This window comes from Clarias gariepinus, chromosome 15 (genome assembly GCF_024256425.1).
Source record: "Clarias gariepinus isolate MV-2021 ecotype Netherlands chromosome 15, CGAR_prim_01v2, whole genome shotgun sequence".
NCBI lineage: Eukaryota > Metazoa > Chordata > Actinopteri > Siluriformes > Clariidae > Clarias > Clarias gariepinus.
Genome location: NC_071114.1, coordinates 20,828,194 through 20,848,104, shown reverse-complemented (window position 1 = coordinate 20,848,104; position 19,911 = coordinate 20,828,194). Strand labels below are relative to the sequence as shown.

Genomic DNA, 19,911 nt, shown 5'->3' with positions numbered 1-19,911 from the left:
GAAGATAGGTGTTGATTTAGCAGTGTGCGTGCAAAATGCTATGCTGTAGAGCTGGTGTGAATTCTCATTATTACTAGTGTAGAATAAAAATTCTGAGCAGAACATTTTAGTATTATATAAAATATAGCATAAAAAAATATGTTTTGCAAGTTTGCATGTGTTGGATGAAACTATAGGTAGTGTGTCACTTTTGGCTGGTGAGCCTGGAACCCTAGTCAAGCTACCAACCCCAGTCAGTGAGCAATTTAATATCAATCCTATATTATCTTTGATAAATCATTACATACTCATATTGTAAATTTCACTGTGCCAAACATTTTGTTATAAGCTTTCCCTTCTTGCTGGCCATATCAACCTTACTGCTAAGGAAGCAAACTTTGGATTCCAAATATGAACAAGGGAAAAAATTCTTAGAAGTAATTTTTTTTATTGGCAAAAACTATCCTTGAACACTAACACTATCTGTCCTGTAACTTTTTGCATGTTTATGTGTGTTGGTAGGTAGTACAGCAGAGCAAAAGGGCCTACAGGTTGGTGATGAGCTGCTGCAAGTCCAGGATTCCACAATGCAAGGTCTTTCACGCCTGGAGGCTTTGACCACCCTCAAAAGCCTTCCTGATGGATCATTCACAGTCATTGTAAGAAGAAAGAAGGCTGAAGAAAGCTAAATTTTGAAACAATACCCAGATAGTGTGAAAAGTGTGATAAGACTTAACTTTAGAAAATGGAAATATATATATATATATATATAATCCTGATATCAAATTTTGATATCAGGATTATATTTAGGGAAATAGAGATTAATATTGAAAATTTCTTAAATATAGTAAATTATTTAATATTTTCTTAAGATTACAGCAACCCCATTATACCCCAGAGGGCTTCTGCATCTGGGGCACTTCTAGCAAATATCTTGCTCTGTTGGCCCATTTGTGGCATGGTAAATAATAATAATAATAATAATAATAATAATGATAAAAATATTTATAATAATAGCATTTTAAAGAACATGGTTTCTAGACAGGTTTAAAAAAAGACTTGTTCTTAGATGTTCTTTTTCCCACAAATGTTCAGAGGCCTAGGTAATAAAATGTTTGATATACGTGCGAAATACAGTGTTGTTTAAAAGTTGTACACTCTAAGACAATGCAATAATTGTTCAGGTATGCCTTTTACAACTGGGAGTGGGCCAAATGCCCAATATGGGCCATATTTCCATATGGTCTGTGGGCCAGATCATTGTGGTAGAGGTAGGCCAGGACTGGGCTTTCATAATTTTACTATATGGAAAGAATACTAAACTGATCCCTAGAAATATAGGATTTAAAGCTAGTGATCTTTTAATAACGATAATTTAGCTAACTTGAAGCACTTATTGTTAAAGATGCACAATTATTTTCCAATACAGTATACTGTAAGAACGATTATAGCTTAAAATGAGTAAAATGTCTACAGATAGGTCTCATGATCTCATATTCGTCTTACCGTAATCTTATAAAAGGAAATACTGATTAATTTCTCTATATTCAAGATATTTTCATCTGCTAAGATGCCTTTAAGCAAATAGCATGCAGAGTTGTGATTTTGATGCGGCAACCATGCCTTGCATGAAACAACAGAAACTACAAACGGTACAGGAAATTGGTGGTCATGAGTAATGAGATAATTTTCATATTCAGTTTGTCCCACTGTTCTATTTCCAGAGAAGCATTTGACTATACGTGTGAAAGCACACGATTCATGAAAATCTTATCAGTATTCTATTAGTATGCTTTTTCCAAACATGGCCTATTTTACTTAGTATACATATAACAATGATAGATATTCATTTTGATTGACTGTGATTAGATCATTTTTTAAGGTTGCTAAATCTGTACCCTTAAATTTGCACAGACTCTGAGTAAGTATAAGTTTGATCAAAAAAATAATTAGAATTTAATTAAAATTGGTAAATAAGTTTTACAATCACATTTTGACGGAACACAATGTAGATGCATTGTAGATTGTGTTTTCTAATATATATATATATATTGTATGTTTCTGCCAGGTTTGTTGTGTTAGGCTACACTTACTGTTTTTCCATCAGCCACTCAGATCTAGACACTGAGAACAATGCCAAAACTGGGCTGATGGACAATGGCTACTCTGGCATAATCAGTTAGACAATAACAGACAGTCTTTTATCAATTTTAGACATGCCTACAATAAACCAGCAAAGCCAATCAATGCTTTATTGATAAAAAATATATTCATGTGAACAAATAATATAGAACTATGCTCACTGAACTACAATGAAATCTACATAGAAAATGTTCTATCATTAATTGGCCTAATCCTAGACAATCCTAGCAAATGGTCAATAGAGAAATGGCACTTCCACATGAATTAGTCTAAAAATGACATTACTATGTGTCTTAACATGGCCAGTTTTGTTATTTAGACATCATCTGCTTTCTCTATTCAAATGATTCACAAGATTAGACTGGTTATTTAAAAAAAAATTAAATGTAAGTTAAGATTCAGAAGTTTATCCACATAAAAGATTTGTTTGCTGATGCATAGAAATATTGCCTTTGTACAATTGTACTAACTTTGTCAGGGATTCTAGGGAACTTGACTTTATTCAAGTTTGCCTGTTTTGTTACATTTGCACAAACACTGTAGAGTACGATATTTACAAAAATACTTCAGTGCAAACCAAAAAAAAAGTATTTGACCAGATTCATAATGGAATAGATTTTGAGTTTACAATAATGTAATGTTTTCAAATATGCGTGCGAGAACCAAAGATACAATCTTTTTTTTTTTATGGCCTGCCTTTGCATTTAATATTTTTGGAACAAACAGGATTTGTGCCTGATTACAATAATTATCATTATTTTATTTATTTTAGTTTTTAAAAGAAACAGAACATCCAATTTGAATATGATTGAAAATAAGTTCACATTAAATATCAGTGGATGTTGATTTACATGTACATAATAAGCTACTAATATATCAGAAAGACCTGTTTACTTTGTTTAAAAGGTTGATGTATTACCCCCTCCAAATAATTATAATAAAAAAAATAATACAATCATTAACACTGGCTTGGTCATTTAAAATTGTTTAAATTATTACTGGGTGATGTGTATTGTGACGTGATTATGTCTTTAATTTTTGTTTTGTGAAGAAAAGTTGATCTATTACAATGCTAAAAATGTCTTTGTTTACAGTTTATAATGTATAGCCTACTTATACACATTCAGGTACTGTAATTAAAAACAAAGTCATAAAGTGCAAATAAAGGTGTCACAAAAATGCATTGAATGCCTACATATCAAACTTTCACTTTTAAACTCAAAAATGTATTTGGCCTTTAAATACTTCAGTCTACAGAGACTTTTTAGCTTTTTAAGAACATCTCTGTTACCATTCTACTAAACTACATGTCTGATTATTTTAACTTGTAAAATATATTAACTTGTTGAGTTTGTTTCATAAGCATTATTAATGCAAACATATATTGTGAGAAAGACTTGCACAAAAAGTGAGCTGCATTTAATATGTCTAAAAAGAGCTAAGATTATTTTCTACTTACATTTAGTCATTTGGCAGACGCTCTTATCCAGAGCGACTTACATTTTTATCTCATTACACATCTGAGCAGTTGAGGGTTAAGGGCCTTGCTCAAGGGCCCAACAGTGGCAACTTGATGGCTGTGGGGTTTGAACCTGAGATCTTCCGAACCGTAGTCCAATGCCTTAACCACTAAGCTACCCCTGGCCCATACTTAGCAGTCTTATTCAATTTGCAATGTACAATTGTTATTCATAGTATACACCTGACAGCCATAACATTACAATGCAAAACATTATGCCAATTCCCCTTGTGCTGCCAGGACAGTTCTCGCCCCCTGGGGCATGACTCCACAAGACCTCTGGGGGTGTGCTTGGGTGCTGTGGATTGCAGTACCTGTGGATCAGACATGTTTGTCAAATATAATCCAAGGATGCTTGATAGGATGGAAATCTGGGGAGTTTGGAGGGCAATCAACAACCTTAACCCTTTGCCTGCCAGGCCTGGTGCGCGGCATGCTGTAGTGCACTGGGTGCCTTTCTATCATAGCCAGCATTGACCTTTTGCATTAGTTGGTGCATTGGCTTCTCTTTGGGATTGGACCAGGCAGGTTAGCTTTTGCTCCCCACAGGCCTAGATGAATCTTGGCTGCACTTGATCCTGTCACCAGTTTACTGGTATATAGTTGGTGATCACATCTGTTGTTTTGTTTTAACCAAACCTGCTGCTAGATTAATTTAATTTAATACACTAAAACATCTATGGCAGAAGTCTAAGATGCCTTGATGTGCCATAGTGGGTGTAATAAATATGCATGACATCAAATTAAATAAATTTAGCATTTTTTTTTTCAAAATACCTTCAAAGGAAACACTAGAGATTCATATAATTAATACACATTGTGCATTTCGCTGTTTGTTTTATTTTTTATATATTTTTATTATTTGGTTTTGAGACTGAGAATGGTTTCCACACATCACTTGTCTTAATGTTGTCATGAACGCAGGTACAATTTTACTTTTACTATCTTGGTCATGACCTACAATCAGATGTAGTGCCAAAAATTAATTTTGCTGGTGCCATGGGGCACTTTTTTGGCAATGGTGCTGTCTCAATATTCCCATATCAATATGCCCATTGTCTTAGTTTGCAACACTGACACATGTACACATGAGTATAGACACACAGGTTGATATACACTGTACTCACTCCGAAACAATTAATGTGCCATCCTAGAATCATAAGGCAGTCTACATGAACACACGTGAATATAAAATGTCATAAATCTATCCCAAGGCCAGGGCTTACGCACAAGCAGAAGTCAGTATAAATGAAGTCACTATAGCAAAAAGGCTACAACATTTTGTATAAACATTAAAATAATTGAACACAGACCAGACTGATCCTGTGTAGATGCTCACCTTTGGCAGATGCTAATGAATATTAATAAGTACGGAAATGCAAAATGTCAAAACAAACATAATGACGGAAACCCGAACAAGCGAAGATTCTTCTTGGCAGAAGCTTGCCCTTTTTTTCCCTGCAAATTGGCTCTGAGTCCGGCTTGATGGCTGTTTTGAATAAAATTATAATAAGGTCTCAGGTCATGTGATCTCAGAGCAACAGAAGGGAGGTTGGGCCTAATTAGCATGCTAGAAGTACAGGCTGCACAAATCAGTTTCCATTTTTTTTTCTTTTATCTGTGCAAGGCCAAGTCAATAATGACATTATTCATCATTTTATGAATATTCTTCTTAATTATTGTGTAATTATGTGTTGTACAGTATAGTCAACCTTTAAAGGGATTTATTATGCAACCTTCACTTTTAGTCATTTAAGATATTTTATATATCCAATGTGCTAATACAAGCAAAAAGAAGAAAGAAAAAACTTTTCCTGCTTTTTCTCTCTCTTCTATTTCTATATTGGCCTTAGCTTAAACAAGTCAATTGCATTTCCCCCCATAATGTGACCTTTGCTTTGATGATGAGGTCTGCTGCTCTCTGACAGGATGTGGTGCGTTAGTATATCATTTACATAGGCACTGAATGAGTGTGAAAAAGTGAAAGTCTGAGGTATAAAAAGCATTATCTAAAGTTGTTTCAGCCGGAGCATTTACAGACACCTCTGAAGGTACTCTGAGACCTATGTTAATTTGTTAAATAAAATTAAAAAAAAAAAAAACTAATAATTGGCCTCAGCTAAAAGTAATCTTAAACCCAACACTACAAATTACACCAAGGAACAAACACAGAGTGGTGATAGCAAAAAGTGAAGTTTTTCTATTTACCATATTTACTAAAAAGTAAATGGTATTATTAATGGTATATAGACTGCAAGTTTTTCACTCTGTTAGTAATATGAAAGCACAAATGGTGTCGCCTTTCTGGTTTTCAGTGTATTGCTATAATAAATATTATCATTCATGCATTCTGCCAGATTATTAAAAGTAATAGTGCACACATTTGGGAGAATCTGGAGTGTCTCATGAATTGGCTCCTTCATGACACTTTTAAGAAGTGCTTTTTGACCTTTGTCTTTACTGTACAAATCCTTTAAGGTTCCTTGTCATAATCATCATTTTAAAATGGACCACACCGACCTTTCTTGCTGACAAAGAAGTAAACAGATGCCAAACGTCTAGAAGGTCATCATTTATTTATTGGAAGCTGGTGGAATACATTGTGTACGATTATATAAAGGGCTCTCTTTTGTATTTTAGGCAAACAGTACAGTAAGGGCATTCTGTCTCATACCAACATATATTCAACAATGACTGTAGCAAATACTGAAAAAAAGAATAAATCTGAAATAATAATAATAAAAACCCAGTTAATAATAGTAAATTTCCAGTGCAATCCAAAGGATAATTTGAATGTAAAGTTGTATAGGAATGATAGCTTTACAGTGCATTTTAGACAGTCCAGGGATTAGAATTACAGTTTTAATGGGGCAGTTAAGTGAAGAATTAAATGTGCAAAAAAAATCCTTCAACCCAAATTACAATGATTTTATACATTTTATAAAAGCAAAAAAGTACTCAAATCATCCGAAGCGAATGAGTATAAGGGTGTGGGAATTTATTGTATAAAGATAAAGCTGATGAATAGCATTTAGAGTGGAAAAAAGTTCAAATGCCTTTATTAGCTGCATAGTTACAGGTAATGAAGTTAGTCATCATACATAACAAATATTAGACATAAGACATGTTTGGCTTTTCATGCACATTTGGGAAAAGAGAAAAATTGGGCAAACCTGATTTTTCACTGAGCTATTCTTTTACTTGCTGAGCTACATACGAAATAATCATCATCATCATCATCATCATGAGACACTGATTGCAGGAGTAGTTAAATTGTAAATTGTAGTTAAATGTTAAAAGTTGGAACAGGTGAACTAAATGTAATTATATTCATTTATATAATAAAAAAAATCCACATGTGTTAAGTTAAAAAACAAAACCAAACATATTTTAAGCAAATGACAAATGTTTATTTAATTCTAAATAATGAAGAAAATGCCTCATTAAAATGAACACAAAAAGCATTTCTAGCCATTGCACATGCATTCAGGATAATTCACCTCATTGAGTAACACATAGTCATGCTATTAAAACAGTAAATACACAAGACAGGAAAACAGACACGCCATTTGCAGCAGATTACACATACACAGCATTTTGGCCTTGCACAGACTGCATGCAAATACAATTTGTTTCACAAATCTGCTCTTTAGCACTGACTCTTTGCACTGTTATTTGCAAATCATCAGAGCAGATTTGGCTCTGTTCAGACTGCCAGCCCAAATCTGACACATTTTCGACCTATCTGCATTGGTTGCTGTGGTAATGATGCTGGATATCATCCTCTAGTTTTGCCTCTACTGATGCATCCTCTCAAAGTGCTATCAGAGATTTCACTTGGTTCTCTGTCCAGGGTCTATTGTTCTTTTTTTCCTAAATGTGGTTAAGCTCTTCCTAAAAACATATTTAATTTAGCTACACCGACAATTGAAGGGCACAGCTTTTACATACTTAGAAGTAACAAAATCTTCAATAAATAATTTGTTTATTTCCATCTCCCATACCACTTGATCATGTGGACTTGTACTTCAGAATTTCAGAGGTGGCAAGTGATGTAATGGACAGTTTAAAATTCGATTTGAGTAGGTAGAGCATTCAGACTGAGACACATCTTTGGGAATTCAATCTGAGTCTGATTTTAAACTCTAGAACTGGTTCAGATAAGATTTGCAAAAATTAAATTAAATGGGTTTTTACTGTTCAGATTACATGAAAGCAATTTGATTCCAAACTGGTTTCAATCTGGATATGCCAAAAATCTGATTTGTGCTGGCAGTCTGAACAAAGCCCCTTTTTCTTTGTGCAACTTTGAACAAATCAAGTTATCAATTAGTATGTAAACATCACAGTGAAAATCTTAACTATGTCAAATCTTTCTTTAAATCTTTACAGTTTAATGTTTGGGAATCGTGCTAGCACACCCTTCAAACTATCTCAGTATAAACTTTTCAATTCTTATTTTGAAAAGTGTGATCAACATGTTTTTATTTTTCTTGGAGCTACTGTAAAATACCCAGCACCTAGCAGTAAAGAAAGAAAAATAAAGCCAGTAATACCTACATATATAATTTGATCTTCCAATATGACTTGGCATGCAGACATGAAAAAAGACAGCAGGCACATATACGGGTACAACAAGCATTAAAGCCAGGGAACAGGAATGTGACACTGATTGAAAACTGAGGTAATCATTTTAGAAGTAATATAAAAGTAACATAAAAGCTTAATTTTACTAGTACTAAAGTCAATTGTGAGCTTCTAAAGTACAGTGTATAGAGTTCCTATGTTTGTCTGTGTGACTGTACGCTCAAAGTCAAGTACAGTTTGGTGTTCTCTACCTTTTCAGACATATGGAATAAATGTGTGTTACTGTAAACCAAACTATGCTGGACTTCAGACATTGGGTGGATTCAAATTTTATGCCATCAGCCATTATAGATTTGTCTGAACATTATAGGAACACAGGAGATTTCCAATAAAAATAACCTATGTTCCTTTAGAAATAATATGTACATAAAGTTGAGTGCAAATCAAATTTTCATTTTCACAAGAAATATTTAAACTTTCTAATGAATAAATAATTAAAAATGTATTCAGTATAAATGTAATCTCTGGATTCTTTATTATTTATACCTAAAGTTAAAAAAGAGGGGGAAAATCCGGATTTCTGGTCTTGTACATACATACTAAAATATTTGAACATGTTTTCCTGTAAGTTTTGGGTATTTGTCCACAAGAAAACTCTTGTAAAAATACCCTTTTACCGTGTTTTAACTGTGTAGATATGCAACAGCCGCAAAAGTCAAGTGCCTGCCTTAAACAAAGGAGATTTGAAATGACTGAATCCGGGTTAAGAGCCCTCTAACACGGTGTTAAAACGTGGAAGAATCGTGCTGAACCATGAACTTCATGGAAAAATGTGGTCAGAAAAATATTATGAATGGAAATCTTACATGCTTGGCAAACACTGCATTGTAAATTGTCAGTAAAAATCACAGTTATGATTAATACTGAATATAAGAGTATTTCTGCACTCATAATGCAGTAAGAACTTGCAGGATTGGGACTAAACAGCTGTGTGGCCATAAGAAAACCACTTTTTAGTGATGCTAATCCAAAAAAAGCTTTATTTTTTAGGAGGCATAAAGATGTGAAGCAATAAAAAAATGTCACATGTTCTGACGAGGTCCAGATTGACCCTATTCTAGAGCGATGGGTACATCAAAGTAATACGGGAAGTGCATAAAACAATGCATCCATCACGCACAGTGTCCATAGTTCAAGCCTCAGGAGGCAGTGTTATAATCTCGGGTTGCATTAGTTGGTCAGGTCTAGACTCAACAATATTATGTGGCAATTAAATGAACTCAGCTGATGACCTGAACGTATTGAATGACCAGGTTATCACATCAATAGAGTTTTTTCCCCTGATGGCACAGGAATATTCCAGAACTCAAACTATGAAAAAGTGTTTCTAGGAACATAAGTAAACATTTTCACACATGCAGTAAATTGACCACCACATTGAGCACCATAAATGTAAAGGTTGTCCGATAAAAATATTAGTGAGTGCGACTTTTTTGACCAAGCAAAGAATTTTATTTTTTTACAATACTGATAACATATTGGTAACAATAAAGCCTAATATATGACATAATTATTTAATATATTTTTTTGAGCATTATCTAAAATGTTTCTTTGGAATATTAGATAATTTGTCCATATTTAATTTAAATTAGTTAATTAAAATTACAGTTACGCTCCCAAGTGATTTGAGGTTATTACCACTTGACACATTTTCAAAATAAAGTCCTAAATGACTGTCCATCAGTGTTGAACCAGAGAGTTCATCTGTGAAATTACTCAGATAATTCCTTTGTTATCAAGTAACAAATTGTGTTAAAATAGTTTACAAAAAAAATAATAATTTTAAATGGCAATAAAATAATTTTTACTACCTATAACTCACTCATTTAGTCACTCACTCTCTGTACCACTTATCCTATTCAATGTCATGGGAGGCCTGGAGCCTATCTGATAATCTCATAATACTTGAATCCACCCTACAGAACACACTTGGAGTTTAGTAGTTGCATAAAAATTGTCATATTGCACTAAAGTATAAAATGTTTTTTCATTTTTGTTTTCTGTTTTTTTTTTTTTAATAGGGATTCACACATCCCATTTTTTAAACACAATGTCATTATCAGAGATGTTTATACACAGTACTGCTCTGATATTGACTATGTACATAGTAAAAGGTGTACCTATGCAGACACCCTGTTAGCTTCAAGTTCCCCCAGCTAACGTTGACAAAAATTGTCATATTCACAGTACTCAAACTGACTCTGTAAGCTTCTGTTGGTAAGCGATGCAAAATATCATAGGCACGTTCTTGTGCAAGATTTGACATTATATCAGCAAGGTCACACATTTACAGTATGGAATGTTTCAAATCTCAGCAGATCCTAATGTCTTCAGATTGTAAAATGTAAAAATGGGTCTGGTACCAGCCAACTTATTCAGCATAACTATGGTCTTATAACCATACTTGGTTTCAAAATGTGGTGCATCCTTGGTGCATCCTTATTTTAATTCAAGGCTTAGGTAGCAAAAAAGGCATGGCATATTTTTGCACCAAATCTTATTTTCATTAATGTCTTTAAAAATACTATTTTCTAAAGTGCAGAACAGAAAATATAATCCCTATAAAGGATCAGGCGTCCTTTCTCACAAATTAATACCTGACATTACGTGATATACTGTTATAGGAAAATTATTAGCAAATTGGAGTTGTGACAGCACCTGATGTATGGCAGAGCTGGATATTTTTCTCTATAACAGCACTTCACAAATTGTTAATTCCTCTTCTACCACAAATAAAAAAAATCACTTAAAAATTAATAATGAAATCTCATACTATTTTTACAGTAGATAAATGTTGAGGAATGTGTGCGAAACAAGTTTGTTCCTGTCATCATTTATGTTGTAGAGGCTCCTGTATTAACAACTGATCCCACAGTTGATAACAATAAAAACAGAATCTCGTCCCCAAAATGTAAACTTAATAAACATTATGTTTACACAGATGTACTTTTTCCCTTGTTAAACACAGCACAGTTTTAAATCCCTTCAAGTCTATTAGGCTTACATTAAGTGCAGTGTTGAATATTAAGAGATTAATTCATAAAGAAAAATGATAGTAAACAACTACGATAGTTAACAACCAACTGTGACCCTGTGTCTGAAACCAAGCTAAGGTAATTTTTTTGTGATTCACTGTTTGCTATGCAAAAATCATATGTACAATGATTTTATGTATAAAACAGCGATTCACAAAATACATTTAAAAAATACTAGCTGGGTTTTCACAGACAGGGTCCCAATTATGTAACAACATTTTAAAAGTGTTTATAATACTGTTATTTAATAATGGCTTAGAAGCACCATGTGTTATTACTGATGCACTACAAAACATTAAGATAAAACCCTTGACCAAGAATAGGGAATAAAATGTTAAAATTCATTTTGTGTGTGTTCAAGAGCAGATAAATTTTCATTAATTTGAATTCTCAATACTTTCCAATATCTTGTTCAGCTTAGCACAATGACTTTAACTCGGTCTCAGCCATGAAGCACTTTAGACGTGGATAAAATGCTGTCTTAGAAACGTGAATATTTATGTACTATTGATGCTTATAGTATTTCTGTAGACTAGCATTCTGGTGAGATCCTGATAATCTGCTATTTGTGCTATTACCTGGCCATGTCACATTTGTGCTATTATGTATAGGTGACATTTAATTTGATCAAATTTGTTGTTGTGATTTTTTTTTCTCAGTAATGTTTTTATAATGTGATATGATGTTAAGTCAGTTAGGGGCAGTGAACCTCACTGTGCAGCTCCTTTGGTTCATATCATGTGAGTAATCCTATTATTACCCACAACCTCAGTTTGCATATAAAGTGAGTTTAAAAGAAAAAAAAAACATTGATTCTCAAGTTGGTATTTTTTCATTTCCTTCAAGACAGCTGTCATACTCAGCCTAAATATATATAAAAAAAAAACACGCCTAGGGCTGCTCTGGTCTTTCGAACAAGGGACTTATAAAAATGTTTCTCATGCAATGCATGGGCCTTGCAAGAAAGTTGGGGAAAAGTGACCACAAAGAATTGAGTCTTATCAAGATCATAATCAAGACAAATTTTTGCAAATTTTGTAAAACAGCTTATACACATAGAATTTTGTTTCCGAGAAAGTCCACAATGCGTATTGCTGAGTGCCGCTGAATCTTGCAAACACCATTTTAAAATTTCATTAAATGTGTTGTGCTTCACAGAATATCCGACAGGTGGCGCATGGAAGGACTAAAAGCCAGACCAAATTGCTCCTTCACTGCTTTCAATTCGGATTGTTAAATATGCTTATAGATATATTTAATGGTATTTTACACCAGTGAATGTTATTTTTTTTTCATGTGTTTTTGCTATAGTAGGATTAACGTTTTTCAAACACCCCTTTTCATCCAATATTCAGGGACATTACTTTTCTGTTCTGCACCTTATTATATACAGTAATATTCCTAATTATATAAGCCAAAAAATAACTCATGAAAAATAAATAGAAACTCTCTAAGCACAATAAGGTCAGAAAAAAGGTAAAATCTCAACTAAAATATACAGTTGTTTTAGAAAAGACAGCTGTTTTGGTCACTTACAAGAGGTCAAACTTACATTGGACTTAAAAAGAAATCACTTTTAAAGATCAGATTAAGGCCCAGGCCAGGCAAGAATGAACCAAATAATTAGTGCTCACTGTGTGTGTGTGTGTGTGTGTGTGTGTGTGTGTGTGTGTGTGTGTATAAAAGTGCTTTTAGTGCTATTTGAGAGATTTAACAGCTTTAGTGAGGTTTGTGTAAAACTCAGTCATATTGCCAGGGAAGAATGAATCCACGACAGAACGAGGAAGCAAACCTCCAAGATCAGTCTGGAAGAAGCTGATGAGCTGGGTTTTACCAGCTTCCCTGTAAGCCACAGATGAATAAAAAAAAATCACAATAATAATAATAATAAAATAGATCATTACAACATACAGTATATCTTAAGTAAATTTAAGTATCTAGGATTTTTCTTAAATTTTTCTTGAATTATTTAAATTCAATAATTTATTCTGATACAGCCTATGATCATGGATTACTCTAAAAATATGTTTGCTTTACCATAATCATTGGCAATTAATCTTCATTATTGTGGCACTTATCATTTGACTAACTGCTTAGTCATGGGCTTGTGTCACAAAGAAACAGGAAGATGTGTATATCCTGTAGAAGAGCACACTGTTTATCTGTATAAATTATGTGGTTGCCTAGACACTGCCAACTAGCTGAAAGTGGGCTGGAAGTGAACCCATTAAATAATTTTAGCAGACCAAACCATGTTCTTGAAATGTACTGTAGCTAAGGGGAGGTCATTGGACCAAACTACAAAGCTACAGAACTAGAGATATTAGTTTAGAAAGAGAAGACTTTTCACAGCTTTAGAGATTTTTATCAAATGGAGATGGCTTGTTAAAAAACTATCTCACTGTAAATTGTTTCAGACAGGAACAAACCCCTAGAGGGCGCTCTGCTTTCATGGACCTCTTTTGCTGAACTATTTCTGAACCAGTATTTTGACTTGGGTTGGCTCTTTTCTGTTTCACAATTTAGTCTAATTCCCCAGATGTTGGTAATCTTTAGTTAATCTTCAGTATCATTTAGGTTATCTTTAACATTATTTAAACTGCATTTCGGGCAATAAGTTGGAGTCTTGCACTGTTGGGATTTATTTATGATATGTTTCCTGTTCCATTATCCTGTTTAGTTTTTTTTCTTTTTTGTTAAATAAATGTAATCATTTGTATTTACGCATTGCTTGCGACCATCCTTAACCTGATAGTCAGTGGATCAATAAACCTAAGGTCAGTATTACTGAAACTCAGCTTAGATTTGTAATGGACAGTTTAAATGCTGACTGTAAAAACAATAATACCTCTTTGCTGCCATCTTTCTCCTCTTACTACAAATTAATTTTGCCATTTACAGCTGAAAAATAAGTTTTCTGAAATTCATTTATATCTTACCCTGGTACTGGCACACAGATGCAGCCGCAAGCATGATTATAGCCACGCACATAGCCAGGCTGGAGAGGACAAGCTGGATGGCTCACATGAGTTGCTTTAAAGATGTAAAAACACAACACAGTAGGATTTTTTTATATATATATTTTTTCTAATAGAATTGACAGATGTTATTGCAAACCAAAAAGTAAGTACTGATTCAGAATAAAGACTAGAAGATAACTAGATGAGGACATCGACATGGAAATAAAAGTGTAATTCTGCATCATTCAGTCATAGTACAGGAAGCGTGGTCTCTATATTCGTCAGTCATGGTAAAGGAGATTTTGACTTTGTGCCTTTAATCTTAACCAAAGGACATGTGCCATCTTTATTTGTCCATCCTAGTATAGGCAGAATTTTTTCTGTCACTGTCAGTTTTACTGATAGACATGTGATATCTTTATGTGTCAGACTGATTGAGCAATGTGAAGGAAGCTTGGGTTTGTGCAAGGTTTGACTTAGTGTCTGTAAGCCTCAATGAAGGAGGTGTGGCCTTCAATATCTGAACGCTAACTGATAGAAACAGCCATAAAGTATATTGTATTAAATCTATACTTGCTTAAATGTATATGAACTCATCCTTCATACATAGCAATGGAAACATAGCTTCATACATATAAATGGATCAGAAAAACACGACTGAAAAAAGTAAAAAAAAAAAAAAAGATTAAAATACCATTTGATGTAATCGTGCCATCTTCATATTGCTTGACTAAAATAACATCTACAAAGTCTCGTGGCGATATAACACCCATAGCAGCAGAAGATGTGACAGTTCTGCATACTGTGACGTCCTGAGAGAAAAATTTCAGAAACATCAGTTACACACTGACAAAAGAAAAGGTAACATAATTGTACGGTACATTTATTTGTGCCTTTATAAATGTGAACCTTAGGTGAAGGTGCAGAATCTATTAAACCACTAGTATACTTACACCACAGCTGCAGCAATACCCTTATATATGTGTTTAATTAATTTGTGTTATGATATGGTGGATAATTTTGGAGTGAAGGACAATTGGAATTACATTTTAAATTAAACACTGAGAGATGAGTGTGAAGTCAACAGCTGGCAAGAAACCTACTGCAGAAACTTGTTCAAGGAGCTCAAACTTCTTTACGTTGTTATCCCATTTGAGACGAAGCCCATTTGGAACTGGTTTCAAACACTCCCAGACTTTCTGTGGACTGCCATTGACTATCCCCTCCCCCTTATATCTGCAAAACAGGTTATTCGTATTGATGTAACTAAACAAATATAATATACAAATATAAAAACATAATAAAGGTTTAAATGCTCTTAATAAAAGCTCCAATTCTCCCATTTAGTCTGAGAGCCCCAGTTTGTGTATTGACTCCTGGCGTCTGAGAAATGCCCAACATATTATAAACGCAAACATATATCTAAAAATAGGAAATGTTTAAATCTACAGATGGAAAATTATTTGCTCAGTATTTTGAGTATGTCCATCGTACAACACGATGAGGTGTAATGTAAGCAAACCCTATCTTATTTAAAATCATTGCACCAACAATCTTAGGGTGTGTTATATCCTTCATACCCTTCTAGAAAGTTTGCATGTACAAATTTGAAGGTCATGACTAGTTAACACAACCAACAGTTGGCACCCTGTTGGCTAGTCGGTAATTATATTATCTAGGTACACATTTTCACCTTTAAGAGAGGCTGAGATAAAACTATAATGCATTCTGTAGTGGTATGATTATAATTAGGGTTATAGGTTGACGTTTTAAGAAATTATAGCATAATTGATCCTGATATTAATATTATACTACCCATACTGCGCGGACTTACTCACTGTGATACACTGCCCAGGCATTTAAAAAAACAAAAAAAAAACAACACTCACCACTTTAGAAGGGTCAAACTACTGGCTTACATCAAGTACAGAAAACATTTCAGCATATCTGGAATTACTGGAATTGCACCCTTTATGCCCAGTGGCCACACACTGTGGGCAATTTGTGAACGCCAATTAACCTAAACTTGTGGACTGTAGGAGGAAACTGACCCACCAATCACAGGGAGAACATGGCAAACTTCATGTACACAGACTTGACTCCATGTACTTGACTCTCGACCCTGGAGGCATGAGGCCACAGTACTTACACCATGCCACTGTGCCACTCAGAAAAATCATCATCGAGTAACTCAAAGCAAAAAAAAGTTTTCTACTTTAGAAATGTTGACTGATGTAAACTTTTTTTTTTTTTCTTTCTTTAGCTCGCTCATAATCTGTACTAGTTTATCCTGTATACAGGGTGGCAGGAGGCCTGGAGCCTATCCCAGGAGGCTTGGGGTACGAGGCAGGGTACACCCTGAATGGTGTGCCACTCCATCGCAAGGCACACACTCACATGCTCATTTACATAACACGGGCAATTTGTGAACGCCTATTAGCCTGTCTTTGGACTGTGGGAGAAAACTGAAGTGACCGAAGGAAACCAACCAAGCATGGGGAGAACATGCAAACAGACCCGAGGCGGGACTCAAACCTGGACCCTGGAGGTACAAGGCCACAGTGCTAACCTCTACGTCACTCATGTCACTTTCATAATCAACTTTTTTCTTTCTTCCTTAACTACCTAATCATCTAATCATCTTCTCTTTCTGTAGATGCTGTATATAGACAATGTCATGCTGATAAACACATTGGACAGCCGAGGCAGAGACAGCAATCATTACAGTTCCAGTGTAATGTCATGTTACAACGTTTTATAACATGAAATGTCTTTTACTTACAAATTTCCAGGGAATTCAGATGAAGGTCGCCAAGAAACAACGACATCATTCTACACGGAAAACACACAGAGATGTAACACAACTTGACTGTCTTTTAAACTAAAGATGCTTTTTTTTACAACTGTAATGTAAATAAATCAGGAAGGGGAAAAAACAAACAGTACTAACCGATTTCTTACATATTTTCCATCCGGACTCGTCTCTCCTGTAGCTTAAAAGACGATCCGCCACAGAACTGGCCTTTTCCTCATAGTCCATACCGAGGTGTTTGTTAAATGCCTTAAATCTGTACAAATGAGCCGTGGCTTTTTTTCATTGGCTAAGCGAGCCAATAACAACACATACAATTATAATTATACCGTCGTCTCGCTAAACCTAGCCATAAAAGTCTAAAATGATACTAAAACCACTTATAAAAACCCGTAAATCACTCAAGAAATAAAGAAAATCGTGACATTTCATTCATTTCATTCGTTTCTGTCTATTGAAATGGGAATATGTTCTGACACGTACGGCGCATGCGTTGAAATGACGCGCATGCGCCGTGCTAAAGCGGCTGGGACTGAATGACATGCTTACTGTACGTACCTACTACAGGAAATGCTGAATCTTGATATTCCGTCAAAGGGGAAACTTTTTGTGTTAAAATGTTGCTAAGGTGATATTAAGCATTAAACATATCTTCATGTCCGACATACACTAAGGCCAAAAATAATAAGTATTAAATTCACCATTCCAACAGGGTCAAATTATTAGCCTGCATCAAGAAAAGAAAACCACTAAGCAGATCTGATACTCAACATATGATCAACTCTTCAACATACAGTATAATCAAAACCCAGTTGGTGCTGAACCATCAACTTGGTGAAAGTAAGTGGTCAGATAAAAATCATGAATGGAGATCACGTAAACACTTACATGTAGTTGCATGGTAAAAAAAAAAAAAAAATCAACAGTAAAAACCTTAGCTATTTTTAATAGTGAAAGTAAGAGCATTTCCATATTTACACAGTGTGATGAGAATTCACAGGATTGGGGCATAAGAAAACTACTCATTGGTGAGACCAAGCAAATATAAAAGACTTTACTAGGGAGCATAAATATTGGACTTTGGAGCGATTGAAAAGGGTCACGTAATCCGATGAGTTCAGATCATCCCTACTTCAAAGTGATCATGCATAGTTTGCTTAGTAACCTGAATGTCAGGTTCAGAAACATTATGTGGCAATAAAATAAAGTCAGCTGATGACCTGAATGTCCTGGAAGCACGAGGACTAGAAATAGTTCTGTAATTAAAGATAAACAAGACTTTGCTTTTTTATTTCTATTTTTTTGCGCCAGACATTGTATCCATAAGGTTTTTTAACAAAAATGCAGATTTTAATGTAGGCTTGTTTTATAGAAGCAATCTATAGGAATACTGTATATAAAACCATATTCAATTGCAAAGTGGCACAGTGTCATAGTGGCATTGCACCTCCAGGGTCGAGGGTTTGGTTTGCGCCTCAGGCCTGTGTGTGTGGAGTTTGCATGTTCTTCCCGTGTTTGGTGGGTTTCCTCCCACAGTCCAAAAGACTTGCAGATTAGGCCCTGTTGTGTGCATATACATATTAATTAAACAAGCTAGCCTTTGGCATCCACAAACATAAATGATGCTCAGTGCCCATAAGCCTGTCACCAGTTTACTGTTAATTAATACTCAATATTCTTAAATTTAATTGGCAGTGATGTTAATGTCAGCATATAGAGTATCTGAACATGGTTAAATATGTTATGGTCTGACCCTATTTTGTTTATTCTCACTTTATCATTTCTGAATATAGCTATTCCTTTCAGAACCCTAAGATTCTGTAAAGACAGGTATTCATCTGCCAGAATCTCTAATGCTGTAAATTTATATAGAGTGATATTTGGTCTTTAGCCCAATGAGACATTATTAAATAAAACTAAATAAGGGCCTCAAACTTTTTCCACCCCACTGCACATATGTTATATATATATATATAATAAAAAATTGTAGTATATAATATAGTATATAATAAAAAACTATAGTATATAGTAACAACAATTTGAAAACCCAACAAGATGTTCTACATCTTCACTTGCAAAATTTCTTACAGAACTAAATCCACTGACTCATTGTTAGAATTCATGTGAAGCTCTCATTTAATCAGGTTTCATAGTTTCACGGGTCGCCGACATGCACCTGCATTGTTCTGACTGAGTAATGAAGCATCAAGTTTGTGACCACATTGTGTCTCACTGTTCAGGTTCTATACTCATGCACCATTAAGGACTACTGCATCGTAGATCCCTACTTTGTTCCTGTCAACAAAGTGCTAATTTGAAGGAAGATCATAGCGCTGTTTGGGTTACAGATGAAACAATACCTTGATGCCATACAATATATGTCAAAATTGTGTTTTTCATTAGGGCTGGTGTAGAAAAAAAGACACAACAAACCTCTAACTCAAAAAATGTGACCAAAAAGTTGCTCTACTTGAAAATAATCCAGAAAAGCATATCTCAAAGTGTGGTAAATGAGCATACACAATAGTATGTGTGAGTAGTTAAGGTATCAATTTCAGATCAAGTTTTTTAATCCCTCTACTTTACCAAATGTGTAGTCTTTCTATCATATGAATTATCAAAATCTGCCTTTATAACAATTATAGCTCAATAATTGAAAAAGAATTTGTGTCTATTATAGTGATTTGCACATTTTTGCAATGGGCAGATTCAACTGCTATCAGTCGTTATATCACATAGTGTATATAGGACTTGATATTACCTTATAATATTATATACAGAATAAATTGCATTTTACATTTACAAAACATGTACTGT

General features: G+C 34.3%; 2 protein-coding genes across 3 annotated transcripts in view; one reads left to right on the top strand and one right to left on the bottom strand.

Moving 5' to 3' along the window:
- The window catches only part of il16 (interleukin 16), a 32,101-nt gene extending 28,797 nt beyond the window's left edge, over positions 1-3,304 (top strand). For both annotated transcript variants that reach the window (XM_053513338.1, XM_053513337.1), the window contains exon 22: positions 502-3,304. In XM_053513338.1, the coding sequence (XP_053369313.1) occupies positions 502-668 (167 nt within the window). In that variant the 3' untranslated portion in view covers positions 669-3,304. The remainder of the gene's footprint in view (positions 1-501) is intronic.
- A 9,667-nt stretch (positions 3,305-12,971) lies between these two features.
- Positions 12,972-17,564, bottom strand: stard5 (StAR-related lipid transfer (START) domain containing 5). Its single transcript, XM_053513729.1, has 6 exons — positions 17,233-17,564; positions 17,065-17,114; positions 15,386-15,518; positions 14,977-15,094; positions 14,262-14,355; positions 12,972-13,164 (listed from the first exon to the last, which is right to left on the bottom strand). Exons 1-6 carry the CDS (start codon positions 17,320-17,322, stop codon positions 13,020-13,022), a joined length of 630 nt encoding a protein of 209 aa, XP_053369704.1. The 5' UTR covers positions 17,323-17,564; the 3' UTR covers positions 12,972-13,019.
- Positions 17,565-19,911: the final 2,347 nt, after the last annotated feature.

Bases quoted from the DNA above. Each gene is read 5' to 3' on its own strand.
- stard5 (XM_053513729.1), bottom strand. From the start codon at position 17,322: ATGGACTATGAGGAAAAGGCCAGTTCTGTGGCGGATCGTCTTTTAAGC. The intron at 14,356-14,976 runs GTATTTTAATCT...ACATCTTTAAAG, and splicing joins TGGCACGATTACATCAAATG to CAACTCATGTGAGCCATCCA. The intron at 13,165-14,261 runs GTAAGATATAAA...TGTGGCTTACAG, and splicing joins ATCTGTGTGCCAGTACCAGG to GGAAGCTGGTAAAACCCAGC.